Source organism: Ranitomeya variabilis, chromosome 4 (assembly GCF_051348905.1).
Source record: "Ranitomeya variabilis isolate aRanVar5 chromosome 4, aRanVar5.hap1, whole genome shotgun sequence".
Lineage (NCBI taxonomy): Eukaryota > Metazoa > Chordata > Amphibia > Anura > Dendrobatidae > Ranitomeya > Ranitomeya variabilis.
Genome location: NC_135235.1, coordinates 199,858,697 through 199,880,665, shown reverse-complemented (window position 1 = coordinate 199,880,665; position 21,969 = coordinate 199,858,697). Strand labels below are relative to the sequence as shown.

The 21,969-nt window shown below is 41.3% G+C and overlaps 1 protein-coding gene across 4 annotated transcripts in view; it reads left to right on the top strand.

The window, feature by feature from the left end:
• Nucleotides 1-21,969, top strand: part of MYBPC2 (myosin binding protein C2) — a 137,983-nt gene that overhangs the window by 73,695 nt on the left and 42,319 nt on the right. For 2 of the 4 annotated variants that reach the window (XM_077259631.1, XM_077259628.1), the window contains 12 exons: nucleotides 1,123-1,200; nucleotides 2,800-2,948; nucleotides 3,100-3,217; nucleotides 3,821-3,872; nucleotides 3,962-4,021; nucleotides 11,447-11,625; nucleotides 13,778-13,910; nucleotides 14,899-15,023; nucleotides 15,745-15,850; nucleotides 19,695-19,861; nucleotides 19,964-20,129; nucleotides 21,131-21,237. In XM_077259631.1, coding sequence (XP_077115746.1) covers nucleotides 1,123-1,200; nucleotides 2,800-2,948; nucleotides 3,100-3,217; nucleotides 3,821-3,872; nucleotides 3,962-4,021; nucleotides 11,447-11,625; nucleotides 13,778-13,910; nucleotides 14,899-15,023; nucleotides 15,745-15,850; nucleotides 19,695-19,861; nucleotides 19,964-20,129; nucleotides 21,131-21,237 — 1,440 coding nt within the window. Of the gene's footprint in view, nucleotides 1-1,122; nucleotides 1,201-2,799; nucleotides 2,949-3,099; nucleotides 3,218-3,817; nucleotides 3,873-3,961; nucleotides 4,022-11,446; nucleotides 11,626-13,777; nucleotides 13,911-14,898; nucleotides 15,024-15,744; nucleotides 15,851-19,694; nucleotides 19,862-19,963; nucleotides 20,130-21,130; nucleotides 21,238-21,969 lie in introns of all 4 variants that reach the window. The other 2 variants (XM_077259630.1, XM_077259627.1) reach the window with 1 other exon arrangement.

Genomic DNA, 21,969 nt, shown 5'->3' with positions numbered 1-21,969 from the left:
CATTCCTTCTGCTCTGATCCCTCTGCTGCCAACCAGTTTGTGATGGGGTGTACGGCAGAGCAAGAAGGGACAACAGGCCAAGGGATGATTCAACAGATTTATTATCAAGAACGCTGGAACAACACATGCAGGTAGATCTACAGAGTCCACAATTAGTCCAACGGAACAGATTCGGGGGCACCTCCCGATAATCCTTGTGCCAGCTAACAAAGCAATAGTCCACACGAGTCCAAGGGATCCCAAAACAATCTCACAAACGACGAGATATGTCCTCAGCTCAAGTCTCGCCCCGTTCGCTTCCGCAGTCACAGATGGACGTGGGGTCTTGCCTCAGCTAAGAATCCCCACTCCTTCTCCTTTAAGGGTCAACTCACATCTGATCTCAAAAATAAGAATGGATTGTCTGAGCTCCTGGGATCCGCCCATGAAGGGGGGTAGGAGTCACACCTTCTATTCAATGGTTGGATCCACCAGAAGATTCTAGACTAGTCGGCTCCGCTTAGTCTATCTAGTATGTACATTTGACTAGCCACCTGCTGTGAGGAAGAATGGCTATTCTTTCACTAGTGGTGTTGACAAAGCTTAATTACATTATAGCTTAGGGCTGCAAGTATTGGGGGAAGGAGACATATTGTTACAGGTGAACTCCCAGCACAAGAAAATGCATAAATTACTGCTAATAGAAACCAGAGAACAGTTACATACATCAAATGGCATATTATTCAAATACAGGACAGGGCAAAAGTACATATCATGACATAGCTATCTAAGTGAGCTAGTACGCCAACGACACACTCTACTCTGTCCTATACCAAGCATAAGCAGAAGTAAAAATTTCAGGGGGCAACTAGGACTGATACTGAATTTGGGAAATCGGTGCCATTTGCCGATTGAAATATGTAACTTATCTAAATTCCGATTTTAATTTATCAAAACCTAAAAACATATTTTGAGGTCAGGAAAAGTATCACTGAGAAACCAAAGGTTGATACAACCTAAGAGTTTCTATAGTATGAGTTTAGGAAGAATGGGAATTAAGTCCCATTTTCCAACCAGAGTTTATCAACGTAATTCCAAGAATAAATATAGAATCTCATAATAATGTTTTTGTTTGACTTCTAGACACAAATCCTGAAGAACGTGCCCCTGAACTTGCAGGATTATTTATTAAAGCACCAGAAAATCTAACAGTTGAAGCCGGTAAGTGTGGTACGAAAGATTAAACCAAATATAGCAAAGAATGCCTGTGTCTAATGTTGACCTAATTTTGGTCAATGTTTTCCTTTAATTACAAGTGACAAGTTCTTGACTCCAGTGAGTAACAAAAAAATGTAGGGTGCTATTCAGAAATCCAGTTGTCCTTGATTTTGTAAGTAATTTAAAAAAACAAACACATGCCTAACAAATGGAACGAAAATGGATGCAAAATGGAAACCAAAATTTTTCTTTTTTCTTTAAATAAATCCATCAAGTTTTCAAATGGACATTTTGACCCAAACTTGTTTCTGCTCTAGTTTTGTGAGGTTTTTTTTAGTTTGAAACCTATTCATTATTCTAGTTGCACTTTTTTATGTCTATTGTATATCTGAGTATAGCAATTCCAAATAGTTTAGCCTGATTCAGTGATTGAGACTTTTTAAAAAAAAAATTGCAAAATTTGCAGTCTCCTCTTGATGTATTTTTGAGTATGCCAACATTTTGGCACCATTTTTTCAACTTTTAGCACCAATGTATGACTTTTCATGCCAAGAGTCACAAAAAAAAAATTTCAAGACAGGAAGAAATGCCATTTTTTACTTGGCACCGAATTTATGAATTGCAGGCGCCATTTTGATGAATTTGGCACCAAAAATGGCAAGTAATCCCACAAGACAAAAAAAGAAAAGTAACTTTAAAAAATGCATGTGATGAATCAGGCTGTAGTATTTCGGTTCTGCATCCATGTTTGTACCATTTAAAATGGATCTGTTTTTTCCTAGCGGTATCTCGGAACACCTCTGGTGTTTTGGGAATGCACAGTGCTAAAAGATAAATCCATTAACGGACGACATAAATGAAGACCATCCATTTTGATCTGTTTCCCATCGATTTCAAAGTTTTAAAAAAATTAATTCAATTTCTATCCATTTTTGGGCCAGACGAAAATAAAACTATATATTTTGATCGAGCTAAAAAACAGGTTGTGGCTGGAAAGGAGACAAAAGTGTCCTCCATACTGCATACTGTAGTGCGCATGCACTGGCATTACTTCCAGGTCATCGGCACTCGTTGGCCTTTTCCAGCGCATGCGCATTACAATACTTTGCTTTACCCTCATCAGAGCAGAGAGAAGTGCGTCTGTGCTGGAGTGCGATTGGGGGACACTATGTGGATGATGTAGGACTCATCATTAGCATAAATCAGAGCAGGAGGACGGCAATTGGGAAAAAAGAGGAGATGCCGGATCAAGACCAGAGACGCCGAATCAAGACCAGAGACGCCCATTGGACCAGACAATATCATCTGTGGGCATAATAAGGTCTTTTTTGGGGATCTACAGATGGGATTGAGGATTTACATGCAGCCTACCAAAATTCTGTAAAAAAGGGTATAAAGGTGATGGCCATACTTTATATTGGGAAAATATGGTGATAGGTTCCATTAAAGGCACAGGTATAAGCTGTAGTAGTAGGAAGCATAGGAAATCTGTTTCGTGCAGATGAACATGCGTATTTATCTGAAGATGAACATAATATAGAAGAAACTATGGCGAAGATTAACAACATATTTAATTTAAAACATTTTTATTTTCCTTTACAGGGAAGGATATTTTTCTAAATGCAAGTGTTGATGCAAGCCAGTTGGCTGTGAAGCCATCAATTAAGTGGTTCAAAGGCAAATGGCTGGAACTGGGAAGCAAAAGTGGCACTCGGTTCCAGTTTAAAGAAACTAATGAGAAGGAGAAGAAGGTAAGATGATAATATAAGTGGAACTCAAAAGACTACTTTGTCCTCCCTTATTGCACAGTCCCAACAGACAGTATTGGTAAAGAGAGGGTTGTCTTGCGAGAGGAGATGCAGATGTGGTTATCGGATACTGATGTAATACCTTTTTACATAGATATACCATTTTGAGCTGAAGATTCTGAAGGCCATTGCAGCAGATGCAGGTGGATACAGATGTGAAGTGGTTTCCAAAGACAAATGTGATAGCGTTTCTTTTAATATTGACGTGGAAGGTATGTAACCCTACATATTAAGCAATATGCTATACATGTGTCCTAAAGATGACAGAACCAACTTGATGTAAATTGACTTAGTATTGAGATTTATCAAAATAACAGGCTCCGGTGAATATGAACAATTGCGATATCGCAAAAAAAAGATGCCCGTCATCATTTTACACATTGGTGAAGATTGCATCAGCTAAAAATGACAAACATGATCTCAGGCACGGCCATGCAGGGATCTCCATAATGCCTTGCAGCGATCATATTACATGGTATAGCTCTGTTAATCAGGAGGGACTACAAGAGCCACTATGAATGCTGGAGCAGGGAATGCAGCAGCCATGTTAGGGTGTTACCAAAGTGATAGAGTACACACTTCAGCATTAAAAATATGGAGTAAAAACAATGAGCAACAACTCTAGAGACATATTCCGCTCATCAGATACTCATGAGTCATGAAGCGGTGGATCGAATGTTTGGAAAAAATTTGGTGAAGCTGGCAAATACAAACTAAACGTCTTAAATAAAACAGTTAATTCTCCCACAATGTCTGCAATTTTGCAACGGAATCATCTACTGACAGTGAAATTTTCATAAATCCCTTTTCAGCAGCAGCGGCAGCGGCAGAAGAAGGAGGAAGTATTTTGCAGTCTTTCAAAAGGACGTAAGTGTACATCTACATCATAATAATTATGTCACTTCCTACGCTCATCTTCTGACATGACATTTTGCATTATCTTAAATCATTTCTAGAGGTGAACAGAAGGATGAGAATGCCGGAGAGCTCGACTTCAGTGCACTGCTCAAGAAAAGGTAACCATAGACCCATAGTCCATGTTATAAAGAAGCGAATGGGGCATATTTATCAATACTGTCCAATTCTCAGATGTCACCATCTTATATTGGGTCAGGTTTTAGTGGTTCATTTTCTTTGATAAATTTTTAAACTGTCTACTGTCTAGGCTATTATTTGGCTTACTTTGTGGCAGAAATTTGCACTTTTCATGCCAAGCCTTGCCTTGTTACCTGAAAATTCGCACTTATTCACCAAAATTTTATTAGAAAGTTGCAAAATATTTGCGCAGGATGGAGTTGTACAAAAAGTTTGCAATTTTTGGTGTTTACACACCAGTTTTGTCCATTTCTTCCAAAATGAGGGGAGTAATGCTACAACTCATCTAATCCTTGATGAGCACTGGCATACCTGACACTGAAAGTGTTACTCCAGTTCCTGACTGGAGAAAGATTTGTGGCAAAGTGATTGTAGACACTTTACAGATGCTACTGATCCATTAAATGGAAACCAGTTTTTAAACCTATGAACAAATGGCACCACCTTTAACTGCTCCTGTGCTGCATCCCACAAACGTATCTATCAGCTCTTAACTCCCTTTGTGTACCCCAAATAATACCACTTGATATGCTGTTTGTAAATAAGGGTGGTCCGGTCCGATGTGTATTGCTCTTTTATGCTCTGTTCACAGTCCTGTGAGTCTACTGAACAGGCACGATATCTCGGTTCGCTATGTGGATGACGTATCAACATTAGTCTAAGCAGGAGGATGCGATTAGGAGCAGAGAGGAGGCACAGATGACTCAGCGAGGACACCCATCAGACCGGACCTCATTAACATGCAAGGCGGGAGCATACCAAATGGTGTTTTGGGGGGGTATACAGGGGGAGTTGGGAGCTGATTGACACATCAGTGGGATGCAGCACAAGAGCAGTTAAAGGTGGTGCAATTCTTCATAGGCTCAAAAATTGATGACAGGTTCCCTATGAGGCGTTGAGCTTTTAAATTCAGAATGCTTCCTCATCAAGACTGGCGTAAAAAACGCTGGACTTGATAAATCATGGCCAAAGTGTCTGAAATACATAATAAGAATGGTGAAAGTCATGGAAGATAGCCACAAAGGAGGAACAATACCTAGTAATAATAATAATAATAATAATAATTTTATTTATATAGCGCCAACATATTCCGCAGCGCTTTACAACTTATAGAGGGGACTTATACAGACAACAGACATTACAGCATAACAGAAATCACAGTTCAAAACAGATACCAGGAGGAATGAGGGCCCTGCTGCTCGCAAGCTTACAATCTATGAGGAAAAGGGGAGACACAAGAGGTGGATGGTAACAATTGCTTTAGTTATTTGTAGAGTAGATCATGGCACTTCTGGCAATTGGGTGCCCAGTAGAACCCAATCCCGTAAAATAATGAATGTAAGACTTGGCATTCTGAAGAATAATGGATTAAAGCTTTATTAGTAGTTGCATCCAAAACTGTCCAAGTAGTGGACCTTCATCAGTGGCGCATCTCTCTCTTTTACAACAATGTGCGATGTTTCTCACATTGGGAAGTGTTCCAATTAGCACGCAATTAAATTCACAATTTGCATAAAATGATGTCAACCCATTAGTGAGACTGTCAACCTCTAATTCATTACCCACTGTCTACCTCTCACCCATCCAATCCCTTACCCCAGTGACTTCCATGGACAGTTGAAAATTAAAAAAATTCACTCATCTCCTGACAAGTCCATGTTCAAGATTAAAATGGGGGCAACCTGGTCAGAGGTTTAGCCTTGGAGCCCTGAGTTTTGATTACCTTCATAATAATTCACCACTGGTTGCGTGTAGACCCGAGTTTGTGATAACTTGTCTTCACTCTTTATCATACAGTTGTACAGTCAACTTCAGAAATATGAGTGCTCTTCAAAAAATTGGGCAAGACAATCATATAAAATAAACCACAAATATAATTGTTAGTTTTAAAGTTTATTCATCATTTATCTAACAGTCACCGTTACTAAAAGAGTGATATTATAACCTAAAGAAAGAAAACTCTTATATTATGCCTACTGCTCACCTGAGTATTCCATTTTTTTATTATTTTTTCAGGAGGAGCAAAAGTTTTATGCTCTTTACTAAGAAGGCGTTGCTTACAGGATCCTCTGGGGCGTGTCTTTAGTATCCACAGAACTATTGGCTGCTGCAGCAGCCTCTATGCTTTGCCCTGGCTTCAGAAAAAATTATTAACCCTTATTAGCTGTATTTGTGTCTTCAGATGGTCATCATCAGCCAAAAAAAGTAACTGGTCAGCTGTAAATGAACCAAAGTGTTCAATGCAAAATTTCTACAAGAATGATTTTTTACGTATTGTGCAGAAATTGCAGGAGACTAATAAAAAAGTGAAGGTATCTATAGTTAGTGTTTATTTTCTTCTTGTGTGAGAATTCCCTTAGAAATGTTGTATTCTTTAGAAAACATATTGATCAAAGTTAATGGCGCCGCAAACATTTCTGGGCATAAGAGACAAATGATTAATGATTCACTTATTCATCCCTTGATAATGTTGCCAAAATGCTTGATACTTGGGATGATAGCGATGGGATGATGTAGATTGTTTAATTGATAACAGAATGATTCAATCCAGACTGGGCAGATGATCAAGTATGTGATACATCATAGTATTACTAATCACTAAGATAGTTACATTTCTCATGTTAGATAGTTGTAAGAAAAAAAATTGGGGGTGGACAACCCCCCAAGAAATGGTCATCTTACATTTTGAATAACATTAATGCTAATAAAAAAAAGGATAAAAGCATGGAATGATTAAAGATTTTCTAAGAGGAGGAAATATGAGCATACTAGCTAGAGATGAGTGGATCAATCTATGGAGTATCAAGATTGCATCGAATTTCCTGAAATTTGCAGATTCACGTGAATTTGAACATTTTGAGATTCAATTCGCAGTTCACAAAAAACTCTCACCGGGCACAATTTCTCACACTGCTGAAGCATCAGAGAGCAAGCCTCCAATACGGGCCTCCAATAATGACCTTCAGTTATGACATCTAGCGGATGATCACACATTGTACAGTGCTGATCGGTACTGGAACTGTCACATATCAGCGGGTCTCAGCAGAGCACAGCTTGTACAGTACAGTTGTTTTACATCTCCAGAGTCACTAGGTAAGGCTTTCTCTCCTGCAGAGTAATAGTTCTTATGGTCAGTGGGGCCATTTCTCTCTCCAGTAGAGTGTAAGCTCTTATAGTCAGTGGGGTCCTGTCTCTCTAATGTAGAGTATAAGTTTTTCTGGTCAGTGGGGTCCACACTCTCTCCTGTAGAGTGTAAGCTCCTATGGTCAGTGGGGTCCTCCCTCTTTACTGTAGAGTGTAATTTCTTATGGTCAGCAGGATTCTGTGTCTCCTGTAGAGTATAAGCTCTTATGGTCAGCGGGGTCCTCTCTCTCCTGTAGAGTGTAAGCTCTTATGGTCAGCGGAGTCCTCTCTCTCCTGTAGAGTGTAAGCTCTTATGGTCAGCAAGATCCTCTTTCTCTCCTGTAGAGTGTAAGCTCTTATGGTCCTTGGGGTCCTCTCTCTCCTGTAGAGTGTAACATCTTATGGTCAGTGGGGTCCTCTCTCTCTCTTTCTGCAGAGTGTAAGCTCTTATGGTCAGTGGGATCTTCTCTCTCTCCAGTAGTGTGTAAGCTCTTATGGTCAGTGGGTCCTTTCTCCCTGCTGTAGAGTGTAAGCTCTTATGGTCAGCGGGGTCCTCTCTGTCCTGTAGGGTGTAAGCTCTTATGGTCAGCGGTGTACTCTCTTTTCTGTAAAGTGTAAGGTCTTATGTTCAACAAGATTCTCTCTGTCACCTGTACTGTAAGCTCTTAGGATCAGCAGAATCCTCTCTCTCATAGATTGTAAACTCTTATGGTCAGCGGGGTCCTCTCTTTCTCCTGTAGAGTGTAAGCTCTTATGGTCAGCAGGCCCTCTCTTTCTCCTGTAGAGTGTAAGCTCTTATGGTCAGCTGGGTCATTTTTCTCTCTACTGTACAGAGAAAGCTCTGGTGATCAGTGGCAGGGCCGGCTCCAGGTTTTTGAGGGCCCCGGGCGAAAGAGTCTCAGTGGGCCCCCCCCCCCCCCTTTAACACATACCACGATTCATGATGCCCAGATACAGCAGAGAAATATAGGTATAGTACAATGCCAGATTTCACTTCTTACATGAGTGAAAGCTATTGTAAATTCTGCAGTGTATATATACAGAACAGGAGGAGTGGTACTGTGCGGTGTATATATACAGGGGAGAGGTACTGTGCGGTGTATATATACAGGAGGAGTGGTACTGTGCAGTGTAAATATACAGGAGGAGTGGTACTGTGCAGTGTATATATACAGGAGGAGTGGTACTGTGCAGTGTATATATACAGGAGGAGTGGTACTGTGCAGTGTATATATACAGGAGGAGTGGTACTGTACAGTGTATATATACAGGAGGAGGGGTACTGTGCAGTGTAAATATACAGGAGGAGTGGTACTGTGCAGTGTATATATACAGGAGGAGTGGTACTGTGCAGTGTATATATACAGGAGGAGTGGTACTGTACAGTGTATATATACAGGAGGAGTGGTACTGTACAGTGTATATATACAGGAGGAGTGGTACTGTACAGTGTATATATACAGGAGGAGTGGTACTGTACAGTGTATATATACAGGAGGAGTGGTACTGTACAGTGTATATATACAGGAGGAGTGGTACTGTACAGTGTATATATACAGGAGGAGTGGTACTGTACAGTGTATATATACAGGAGGAGTGGTACTGTGCAGTGTATATATACAGGAGGAGTGGTACTGTGCAGTGTATATATACAGGAGGAGTGGTACTGTACAGTGTATATATACAGGAGGAGTGGTACTGTACAGTGTATATATACAGGAGGAGTGGTACTGTACAGTGTATATATACAGGAGGAGTGGTACTGTGCAGTGTATATATACAGGAGGAGTGGTACTGTGCAGTGTATATATACAGGAGGAGTGGTACTGTACAGTGTATATATACAGGAGGAGTGGTACTGTGCAGTGTATATACTTCAACAGCCGCCCAGCCCAGGCCCCCAGCACCTGTCCTGTATATATATTATATACACTGTATCTATACAAGCTGTGCTGGGCGGCTGCTGTAGTATCTATATATATATATATATATATCAGCTGCAGCCGCCCAGCCCATGGCCGCCCCAGGTCACCCAGTCCCAGACTGTCAGAACATACAGCAATATAGCATTGCACTCACTCAGGTGCTGGTAGGAGTTCCGTCTCCTCCGATAAGTTCAGCAGTGCACACAGCCAGGAGATTCAGAGCAGGAGAACTCTCCGCCCACAATGTCACGCTGGCTGTGTCCAGTTAACCCCTATGTGTGCCTGGCCCTGCACTGACAGTGAGAAGATGCTTGTGCCAGCGCAAATTGAAAGGGTAGAAAGGGTTAAAGCAGCCAGATGGCTCTATGACTGTGTGAGTGGGCCCCCCTGTCTCGTCAGGGCCCCGGCACTTGCCCTGGTAGGCCGGGTGCTGCCGCCGGCCCTGATCAGTGGAATCCCCTCTCTTTCCTGTAGAGCGTAAGGTCTTATGGTCAACAGTGTCCTCTCTCTTTCGCTCTGTTCTATAGTGTACAATGTCTTTTGGTCAGCAGGGTTTCCTCCTATCTTTCATTTCTGTTCCATACCTGTATTTTCTGAGCTATCAGAAGCTTTCCAGAATTGAAATGTATTTGCCTGAAATCAAATATTTGGGGAAAATTCAACAAAGTCTTCGAATTTCAATAGATCTGCTCATCTTTAAGGCTGCCGTCACACTAGCAGTATTTGGTCAGTATTTTACATCAGTATTTGTAAGCCAAAATCAGGAGTGGAACAAATAGAGGAAAAGTATAATAAAAACATATGCACCACTTCTACATTTATCACCCACTCCTGGTTTTGGCTTACAAATACTGATGTAAAATACTGACCAAATACTGACTGTGTGACGGCAGCTTAATACTAGCCTTATGTATTGTGAGGAGGATGAAAATGGAGACAAAAACAATCCTAAAGTATTACATGTTTTAGAACTTTGCAATTTTAATGTTCGGTTCACATAAATTGTATTTTTTAAAATTTCAAAATTCATTGTCAGGCTCATACATACTGAATTTGAATGACCATGCCAGTTTTCTTCTTTATAACTCAGACAAGAAAAGTATATTTATTTGTCTCTAGAGGCACAAAAGGCTTCTAGGGAAAAGAACTGTCAGCTGTAATACAACCATGTGTATGACCACATAAATCCAAACAGAAACGTATTACGACGGCCACTCAAGAGCTGAGTCATCAAACTGATTATGCCAGAAATTGTGAAAAATTTTCGTAAAAATGTTGTGACTTAGCATTTCACACCAGTTTCACCCACTTTTCAAAAACTTGGTAGAGCTTAACTGGAGGGGAAATGGCCAAGAACGGCCAGACAAATTCATCATAACTTATGTTACAAAATTGGCACCAATTACGACATAAATGCGCCAAACACATGATCGGAGTACAGTTCTGACGCTACTGCACGACAACTGGAAGATGTGCCACATTCATTAAGGCTGGGGTCAGACGAACGATTTTTTTTTTCATTCGAGAAAATTGATCCAATTATGCTAATCAGTACTTCATCATAATGTGATCCAATTTTCTCGGATGAGAAGAATGAGAAAAAAATTCATCTTCTGCATTCAATGTTTCTATGAAAATCAGACTGCACTCAAACATCCAAATGTGCTTTAATGTTTTCCTTAGACCCACAGACATGAATGGGCGAGTGCCATCCGATTATCGGAGGCAACTCATGAAGGCTGCAACTTTTACCTTAGACTGAATGGGTAGGAGGAAAAAAATCAGACATTTGTACAGCCCCATAGAATAACCCAGGGAAGAGTGCCATCTGTCAAAACAACAGATAGCACTCTTCTGATTATTAAGGTTGGGTGTACGAGCCTCATTCTTCATATAAAACATCAGTCTTCATAAATACGTCACTATGTATCCAGATTTTAGCCCAAAGAACTTTCTATGGTATGTACTGGATTTGATCAACGGGAATGTTTTCTTTTGGAAACAGCGCCGCTCCTGCCCTTGAGTTGAGTTTGATATCACAACTTCTCTTTAGTAAATGAAATGAATAAATGTATTTTGTTCGAAAAACAGCGTGAAACTATAAAATACGTAGCTCAACCCTTTGAGCTGTGTAAATTTATTGGATATATTGACATTCACTGGAGAGCGTCAATAAATCAGGATTTGACTCTTCTTTTTGTTTTCTTTTTCATATTTTCTTTCTTGTAAATTTTAAGAATTTATTTTTTTATGACTTATTAAAACATCATGCTGCATTAAATATTATTCCTTTCCCAGAGAAGAAAAGAAAAAAGATGAAGAGACACCAGAAGGAATTCCTCCAGATGTCTGGGAAATATTAAAAAAAGCAAAACCCAGCGAGTATGAAAAAATTGCTTTTCAGTACGGCGTCACTGACCTCAGAGGCATGCTGAAACGTCTGAAGAAGGTGAAAGTGGAAATAAAAAAAAGTGAAGGTAATACATAAATAGTTCTAAAAATTGTTTGTATAAAATTGCATGTATAATGTTCAGCATAAATGAGTACACCCCCTTTGAGAAGTAAGATTTTAATCAATAGCTCACTGAACACAAGATAAATTTCCAAAATTTTAACAAGTTTCTTAGAACATAAAAATGTTTTTTCCTTTTCAAATCGATTTAAAAAAAATGAATTTAAAAAAGTTTAATCACTATTAATAAAAAAAAAAAATTTCTACCACTTTGAATAGAAAGTTCCTTCACAGAAATCACTCGATTTTTACATCTTTCAAACATCTTTCTTTTTGGGGTCCTGAGATACATAAAGTACTGTATATACAGTAACTTATCATTTTGATCAGAAAGACAACCCATAACCATATAGAACCTAGGGTAAAAACAAAATAATAAATATCCTGGAGTAAGTACCGTAAATTAATAAAAAGTGATAATAACACTTGTAAATAACATAGGGTACTTAGTTGAAACTTTTTTTATCAAAAAAAGTGTAAAGGCCATTCTACCATGTACCCAATAAGGATGGTCCTTAACTCTTGCAATTCACCTCACTATGTTTCAGCAGACCTCAAAATAGATGGGGCAAAGCAGGACCCAGAAATGACTGTTTTGAAGCTAACTAGTGATGAGCGAGTATACTCATTGCTCGGGTTTTCCCGAGCACGCTCGGGTGGTCTCTGAGTATTTCTGACTGCTCGGAGATTTAGTTTTTGTTGACATAGCTGCATGATTTACGGCTGCTAGCCAGCTTGATTACCTGTGGGGATTCCCTATCAACTAGGCAACCCCCACATGTACTCAGGCTGGCTAGCAGCCATAAATCATGGAGCTGAGTCAACAAAAACTAAATTTTCGAGCAGTCACAAATACTCGGAGACCACCCGAGCAATGAGTATACTCGCTCATCACTAAACCTAACCCTGGAAAGCTACATAGACAAGAAGCACACCACAAAATGGGGGAGACTCGTCCTCTGTACACAGTACAAAAAAAACAAAACCAAAGAAATGATCCGGAACACATGTTGTGAACCCATAACCATATGCCAGGGTAGACACCACCAAACATCCATGTCTCAGCACAACCTAGACAAGATGCACAGCACAAAAAGGGGGAGCCACGTCCTCTATACACAGTACAAAAAATAAAAATATTTTATAAAAATAAAAACAGAGAACTAATCCAGAACAAAAGTTGTTAACCTAAAACCATATGCCAGGGTGGACACTACCCAACATCCATGTCTCGGCACAACCTAGACTAGATGCACAGCACCAAACTAGGGAGCCACGTCCTCTGTACACAGTACAAAAAATAAAAACAAAACCGAGGAAACGATCAGGAACACATGTTGTTAACCCATAACCAAATGCCTGAGTGGACACCACCCAACATCCATGTTTCAGCACAAACTAGACAAGATGCACAGCACAAAAAAGGTGGAGCCATGTCCTCTGTACACAGTACAAAATATAAAAACAAAACCAAAAAAAATGATCCAGAACACATGTTGTTAAAACATTCCCATATGCCAGGGTGGACATCACCCAACATCTATGTCTCGGCACAACCTAGACAAAAAGGGGGAGCTACATCACTGTTTTTTTTCAATGGCAATATGTAATATTCAAAAAGAACCTGAAGACCTACCTCTTCCGGTAAGCCTACAACCTGCAGTAACCACCGATCAACCAAACCCCTGCACGACCAGCTCTATCCTCATCTACTGTATCCTCACCCATCCCTTGTAGATTGTTAGCCCTCGCGGGCAGGGTCTTCGCTCCTCCTGTACCAGTCATGACTTGTATTGATTAACATTATTGTACTTGTTTTTATTATGTATACCCCTCCTCACATGTAAAGCGCCATGGAATAAATGGCGCTATAATAATAAATAATAATAATAATAGCACATTTCTCCTGCAGTGGCCACAAGTGACCACCAGCAGGCAAAAATAAACTTAAAGGGGAATTAAAAAATAAATAAAAATTAAAAAAATATATTTAATACTTAAAAAATATTTAATGTTATACATATAACCTTTAGCTGCTAAGATTGTAAAAATAATGTTTTTAATATGAAATCCCATTTTAATACTTTCATGTTTTTTGTCTTTTTTTTTTTTTGTAGCATTTACTAAGAAACTGGAGCCATGTTATTCGGTAGACAAGGGCCAGAAGATTAAAATGATAGTGGAGGTTGCAAACCCTGATGTTCAAATTAAATGGTTCAAAAATGGCCAAGAGATTAAACCTGGTGCCAAGTAAGTGACAGTCAATCCCTGTTCTCACTGCCAGTACGACATACCTCCTTCCTTCAGCTAAGATCAGTGTCATGCAAGTCTTGTGCTTTGACAAACACATCAACTATAGATGTCTTGTATCAGGGGCCAGCATCTTGTGCACATTTTTATGCTCTGTGTGCAGTGCAATAAAAGTCTTGTAAGGCTATAATCTTACTATAAGTTTTTGGTGAATTTTCAAATTTTTGGGAAAAAAAATGCAAATAACCTATTTTTACTTAATGGATGCAAAAATGGTGCAATTGTGCATCAGTGTTTGTGTGCCAAAACTAGGCATGGAGAAAAACTGTACCTGAAAGACAGACACCCGTGCTGCATTTTGGACGCACCCCAGGTTTTGACACACAAATACTGATGAAATACAGATCAAAAACACTGATGTCTGAGTAATGCCTTAGAGTTTGGTCAGGGATTTATGAGTTTTTCTTAGCTGAACATATATGCTAGTCATTTTCTCAATCAGCACACCATTGTACGCATTCTCTTTGTCAGTAACTACTAAGCTAATTGTCACATCTGTGCCGATTTATGCTCTTTCTGCCTCTGCTTTGGTTGCTGGGCAGCAGCACACCTTTTTTGCTTGGTAGCGACAATCCTACTTTTCTTTCCTGGGAATTTAGGTGCCATTTAATCAGGGAGCTGTGCTTTTAATTTTGGTCTGGTTTCGATCATTCCTTCCTGAGAGCCCTGGTCTATCAGCTATTTAAGCCCCTGAAGCTCTCACTTCCACTGCCAGTAAATAGTTCAGTTTACCCGGTCTATAGCTCTGTTCTGTGCTTCTGTTGTTTCATCATGGTTCCATTTTCTGACCTTGGCTTGGATTTTGACTACCCACTTGCTTTCTGATAGATAGATAGATAGATAGATAGATAGATAGATAGATACATATACACTAAATACAGATACAATTATTTAACCAAATAAATAAATTAAATTCCTCTGTTTTTAGGTTTGTATTTGAGAATGTCGGACTAAAGAGGATTATGACCATCAACAAATGTACCCTGGCAGATGATGCCCAATATGAATGTCTTATTGGGGATGAGAAAAGTACTACAGAGCTTTTTGTCAAAGGTAAGAAAACTAAAGTTTTAACCTTATTTTGTAACGCATATCAAATGGTACATGTCTATATCTATAATCGTTTACATACATATCTGTGTCTTTATGAAGACCAAACTTTTTTTTGTAGGTCACTGATATGTACCAAAAAAATCCATTTAAAAATTGAGTAAGTCTGTAGAGAAGCAAGACGTTACTAATTACTCCAGGATATATATCAGTGATCAGCTTCTATTACAAACTACGAAAAAAAGTCTAAGTCATATTCTGCCTATTAGTAAAAACTCTCTTCCTAATCCACATTTTTCATTCAATTAAATTAAATCAGATTTTAGGGTGCAGAAAATTAAGAGAAAAACTGTTATATATTTTGAAATATTGTGGTTATTGTGGCCATTTAGAAGACACAATTGGCGTTCTACATCGTCTGTACAGTCACTATCACACTGCGTCTGTGCTTAATGTCAACTGCAAGAAATGGCATTTAATCATCAGTAATGCATCAAAGAATATTAATACAGAATCTAGAAAGTGGTGAATTATAGATCCCTCAGAACATGTATCCGTTTAAAGAATATTATTTGATTAAGACCTGCTACATTAAATGTAATCAAGTATCCCTTGTTTTTTAATAACAGTGAGATGACTCTGTTCACTCTGTCCTAGTCTACAGAACAGAGTCGAAAAGTTTAGCTTTATATATCGTATATTTAAATACAAATTTTATATTTAGAACCTCCTGTCTTAATTGTGAAACCGCTTGAAGACCAGCAAGTGTTTGTGGGAGATAAAGTTGAACTGGAAGTAGAGGTATCAGAAGAAGGTGCTGTAGTCATGTGGTACGTCTTCTATTTATTAAATTTAACTGCTATGACAAGAGTCAAGTAAAATTCGGTAAAGGACACCTGACCTCTATGGATATGTTGAATTTGTAAGCCATGAAATTGGAGCACCCACAAGGGCCGGGCCGGTACCGGGCCGGTTCTTAAAGGGATGCATCACGGTGGCAGTGACCCCGTCTGTGGCCCTTGGCGTCCAATAAAAGTGCAAAAGCATATGGGAGTAAAGTCTATGGTAGTATTGTTCGTAATGCCACCTGTGGTATTCAGCCAGGGATGGCCGACGCTGCTTAACAGGGTCCTCCGGGGATGATGGTATTGCAGCAGAGGTGGTATAGTTCCCCACAGGTAGAACTTAGTTCCCAGGGCTCCCAGTGTAGTAGTGCAAAGATGGTAGATGGTGTAGTGCCAGAAAGAATTAAAGGACACAAGGTTGCAGTCTCTTTACATTTTACTGGTAGTATGCAGCCACAGTCCAGGGTACGGATCACAGGAATCCCCCTAGCCAGGTGGGGATGGAAGCCTTCCTTACTGCACTGTAGTGTGCACCCTTGCTGCCTAAGGCTTCATATACAAGGTCCTCACTTTCTCTCTGTCCTATTAATAGGACAATATCTGTATGGCAGGTGACTCAAGCCTTTTTAAAGGTCTCCCTACTTGCGGCGACTCCGGGCTCTACATGCTGCTGTGCCTTCGGATGTAATGGTGGACAGGCGACTTAAAATCTCATGCCCGCCGGTTTCTGCTGTGGGGCACACAGTTACCCCCACAACCTCGGAATTCCGGCTTCCAGTTTCTTGTGCTCATTCTGGAGTGAGCCCTCTTGCAGCTCCACTCCCAGTATCTTTCCTCTCCTTTGCCTCTTCTCCCCTCACAGTCTCTCACAGACTGCTCTGTCTCTCGCTTCTCTTTCCAGGAGCTGCAGAACCTCGTGTCTGCATGGCCCCAGCTTTCCACTCCTAACTCCTCTCTGACAGACTAACTCCTCCTCCAGCCTGAATATACAGTGAAGCCACCCACAAACTGGATCAGAGCTCCCCCTTCTGGCCTGGAGTCAGAACAGTGTTGTGTGTACATGTTACCTGTTAAAGGGATCTTCCTCACTTCCAGGCATGGCATCACTCTCCCTGTGAGGAAGGCAATACCACTGTAACAACCGGCTTCCTGGGGTGTTACACTCCCCCCCCCCATTAAATCCAGTACTCCCGGACTGGGAAAATAAACAAACAGTAAAGGGGTTAGATATGCAAACATTTTGAAATATGCATTACAACTGGTAACAAGTAACATAGCCTCATCTCCCCTTTATGAGAGGTGCCTTTCTTGAACATTGCATAACTATAAAAGAAAAATACAAAAAGTAAAAAAGCTGGAATTTGGTTCATGCAGCACCCGGATGGCCCTATCTTTAAAGTGTGCAAACTCCAAGTCAGGGTTTTGCAGGGCCAGGATGCTCAACTGTGTCCTGTGGGTGCTGGACAGGAATCCCTCAATAAACTGCTCCTTTAATAATCTGTTCCCATCTTGCACACTGTTAGTGTCAATCTGCTTAATGGCCCGCAGTGCCTCCTGGAGATTAAGGGCATAGTCCTATATACTGTCCTGCACCCTTTGTTTACATCCAAAGGGTCTAATTTTTATTTCTGCTGCAGTGCGAGTGTCAAAATTGTCCTACAATCCATCTCCCTAAAGTCACAAAGTGTGACTCCCCTGAATACTGCGGTAACCAGGCGGCTCCCGATATGTACAGCATGGACAGCGGCATTATGCAAGCTGTAGCTGCAGCTGGATCCGGCTGGTTTATAGGGGCTGTGGCCACCGCGCGATCTGGCGGTATTATGGGGGCTGCAACTGCGGCCACCACTGGATCTCCACCTGGGTTGGACATATTCCCACCCCCCAGTTAACCTCACCCAGGCCTGGTGCTTTGTTACCGAAGTTTGCAGGTTGTTGCCCCTTGCACAGCACTGCACTCTTGTTTCAGTTTCACAGCTTCTCACACTTATATTGCATGCACAGGAGCTGGCAGTCTGCTGAAGACACTTGGATGGATGGATCACACAACACACTGCTCCTTACAGGGGCCCCTCACCTCCTGAAAGCACACAGCACACAGATTCCTCAGTGCAGAGGGGTGGACCCGTGTCACCATAGTAATGCAGTCTATGCATAGAGGGACTCTCACATTCTAATGTAGGGGAAGGTAGCAATTTCTCCACACAATCTGAGCAATCCACAGTCCATGCAAGAGGGAGGGGTCTATTTTGGTGCCGTTTCCGAGGCTCCGCCCATGATAGGACACTCTGCATATGATTAACTCCACATGTGCCTCTATAATGGCCGCTCTCAGAGTTCCAATGTACCACACAGCATGCAGCATCCCACACAGTTCACAAACAGTTCAGAAGCAGGCATTAGGCGCACAGCACTCCGCTTAGCGGCGGTTCTTTATCCTGTTCATGATGCCAAGTTGGAACGCCTGCTGGGGCTTTGGGGTACTCGGTACCGAGCCAGTTCTTAAATGGATGTGTCATGGTTGCAGTAACCCGGTCCGTGGTCCTAGACATCCAATAAAAGGGGAAATGTATATGGGAGTAAAGTCTATGGCAGTAGTGTTCATGACGCCATCTGTGGCATTTGGCCAGGGATGGCCGACACTGCTTAAAGGGGTCCTCTGGGGATGATGGTAGTGCAGCAGAGGTGGTATAGTTTCCCACAGGTAGAACTTAGTCCCCAGGGCACCCAGTGTAGTTGGCAAAGATGGTAGATGGTGTGGTGCCAGAAAGAATTAGAGGACACAAGGTTGCAGTCTCTATACCTTTTACTGGTATGATGCAGCCACAGTCTAGGGTACGGATCACAGGTGATGGTGAGGTCCGGCCAGCCTGGAAGCAATTCGGAATCCCCCTAGCCAGGTGGGGTTGGAAGACTTCCTTACTGCGCTGTAGTGTGCACCCTTGCTGCCTAAGGCTGCACACAAGGTCCTCACTTTCTCTCTGTCCTATTAATAGGACAATATCAGTATGGCAGGCAACTCGAGCCTTTTTACAGGTGTCCCTACTTGCGGCGACTCCGGACTCTATATGCTGCTGTGCCTTCAGATGTAATGGTGGACAGGCGACTTGAAATCTCCTGCCCGCCGGTTTCTGATGTGGGGCATACAGTTACCCCCACAACCTCGGAATTCCGGCTTCCAGTTTCTTGTGCTCATTCTAGAGTGAGCCCTCTTGCAGCTCCACTCCCAGTATCTTTCTTCTCCTTTGCCTCTTCTCCCCTCACAGTCTCTTACAGACTGCTGTCTGTCTCTTCTCTTTCCAGGAGCTGCAGAACCTCGTGTCTGCACGGCCCCAGCTTTCCACTCCTCACTCCTCTCTGACAGACTAACTAACTCCTCCTCCAGCCTGAATATATAGGGAAGCCACCCACAAACTGGATCAGAGCTCCCCCATCTGGCCTGGAGTCAGAACAGTGTTGTGTGTACATGTTACCTGTTGAAGGGATCTTCCTCGCTTCCAGGCATGGCATCACCCTCCCCGTGAGGAACGCAATACCACTGTAAACAACCGGCTTCCTGGGGTGTTACACAATAGCAAGAGGCAATTGTGTAGGGGCTCATGCAGAAGTTCCTGCAAATCAGTCCGATCTCAGACTGCAATTCACGGACTGGTCCTGGCTCTACCAATCTGAGAGTGACAGCTTCATAGTCTGTGCATTGCAGTCCAAGGTGGGAATGATTTGCATGGAAGTGTGCATGAACCTTAATTGGAATACTTTGCATGAAGCAAAAAAACAATCATGAGAAGACCATATCCAGTAACCCAATTTCTCCATTTTTTCTCCCAAGGATGAAAGATGGAGTTGAGCTGACTCGAGAGGAAACATTCAAATATCGTTTCAAGAAAGATGGGAAAAAACACATTTTGATTATTAATGAGTCCACCAAAGAAGATACTGGACGTTACCAAGTAATGACCAATGGTGGAAAGTGTGAAGCTGACCTTATAGTTGAAGGTATGGGTGACATGACTATACTAGAACAATAGTTGTATTATTAGCATTCAATAATGTTCCCACTCTCTTCCAAATTCTCAAATAATGAATTTCTTATTCCAGAGAAACAGCTTGAAGTGATCCAAGACATTGCTGACCTAACAGTGAAGGCAACAGACCAAGCTGTCTTTAAATGTGAGGTGTCTGATGAGAAAGTGACCGGTAAATGGTATAAAAATGGCATAGAGATCAGACCAAGCAAGCGCATCACAATGACTCACAAGGGCAGGTAAATGGTGTTTGGAATATGACCTTTCACAAGTTTGGATAGTGAAATGGCAGAGATGTTGCATGAGAGTTGCAATCACATGTCGAATTTATTGAAGTCCATGAAGTCAAAATTATGAGTGACTATGATCCATGACCAAAAATCCACCTGTGTAGGGTTCATTTTCACAGTCAAACTGCGGTTGCAGTTTGTTACAAACTCCTTTGACAATCAATATTTGCAATGTGACACTGCGATCTTACTAGTGAGCATCACATGTCACCATTTAGCCCTAGCATTTCTGTCAATGGGGTCAAGTTGCATCCCGCTTCCAACACAACCGCAACGCAAACCTGTCGATTTCTTGATTGAAGGTTACACGTCAACTTTGGCTCTCTAGACATCAAAGTGAGTCACTTTGTATTGTGACTTTTTTCGTTTAACCAACTTGCAGCTCCAAAATAGTTGACCGGCAGCAAGTTGCACAAACGTTTTGCTCGCGTGATGTGTAGGAGATTTGTCGTTGGACAAAAAATGTCATATGGCCCTATCTTAAATAAATCATGGCCCTCAATGGACTTTTTTTTACCTTCTGTGTTATAATATTTGGGGTATTTTTAAACTTTTTTTGTGATTTTCTTATGTGTATAAAAATAAAAGATACTCATCTAATGAGCAGGTGTGGAGAACAGCTAAAGACATATCCGGCTTTTACTACATGTTTAAGTAATCCCCTATCAATCAAAAAGGGATATTTTACTCATTGCTGGAGGTTAAACTACTGGGACTCCCAATGATCCCAAGATGGTGCTGTGCAGAGCCCCATCTGAATAGAGCTGAAGTTGAGCATGCACACCTCCACTCATTCTTTATGGGACTGCCGGTAATAGTTAAGCAAAAATGTTTCCCAAAATGTTTACTAAAACACCAATTTTACTAAAATTTGCAAGCTTATCTATAAAACGGGAAACTTACTTAAAATCATGTATGTGATTATAAGACACTTGCATTTATCTTTCCAGGATTCACAAGTTGGTGATTGATGATGTGAAGCCAGAAGATGAAGCTGACTACACTTTTGTTCCTGATGGGTTCGCTTTGACTCTTTCCGCTAAACTTAATTTCCTGGGTAAATTAATAGATATCTTGAAATATTTTATTTAAAAAACCTTTTTCTATGTGGATATACCCAATCTCAGATAAGGCATAAATTCATTTGAATTGGTGACATACATTATCTTCAGCAGATTTGATCTGCTTGTTACATGAAGATTAACTGCAGCTTATGTTGCAGATTTTCACAAGGGTCTGTGGAGCCCCCTCCAGGGCTGCCTAGGGGGTTACTCGGTACCGGGTCCGGTCATCATTAAAGGGGTAGTCACGGTGGCAGCGACCTGGTTCCTGGTCCTGGGCATCCAAGTTACAGGAAAGGTCTTTAAAGTGGTTATTAGGAATAAGAATGTTCGTGACGCCACCTGTGGTTTTCGGTCACAGGTGACCGATGCTGCTTAAAGGGGTCCACTGGGGAGTGATGAAACTGCAGCAAGGATGGTATGGCTTCCCACAGGTGAAGCTGGGTCCCCAGGGCTCCCGGTGTATTTGGAAAAGATGGTGTGGTGCCAGAAATAATCAGAGGACACAAGATTGCAGTCTCTTTACCTGTTTACTGGTGATTCAGGGCCACAGTCCAGGCTACCGGTAACAGGTGTTGGTGAGGTCCAGTCGGCCTGGAAGCGATTATAGATCCCCCTTTCAGGTGAGGTTGTAAGCTTTCCTTCTCACTCTGTAAGGCAAGTCCCTTGCTGCCTAAGGCTCCACACAAGGTCCTCTCTTTCCCTGTCCTAAGACAGTACCTGCATGG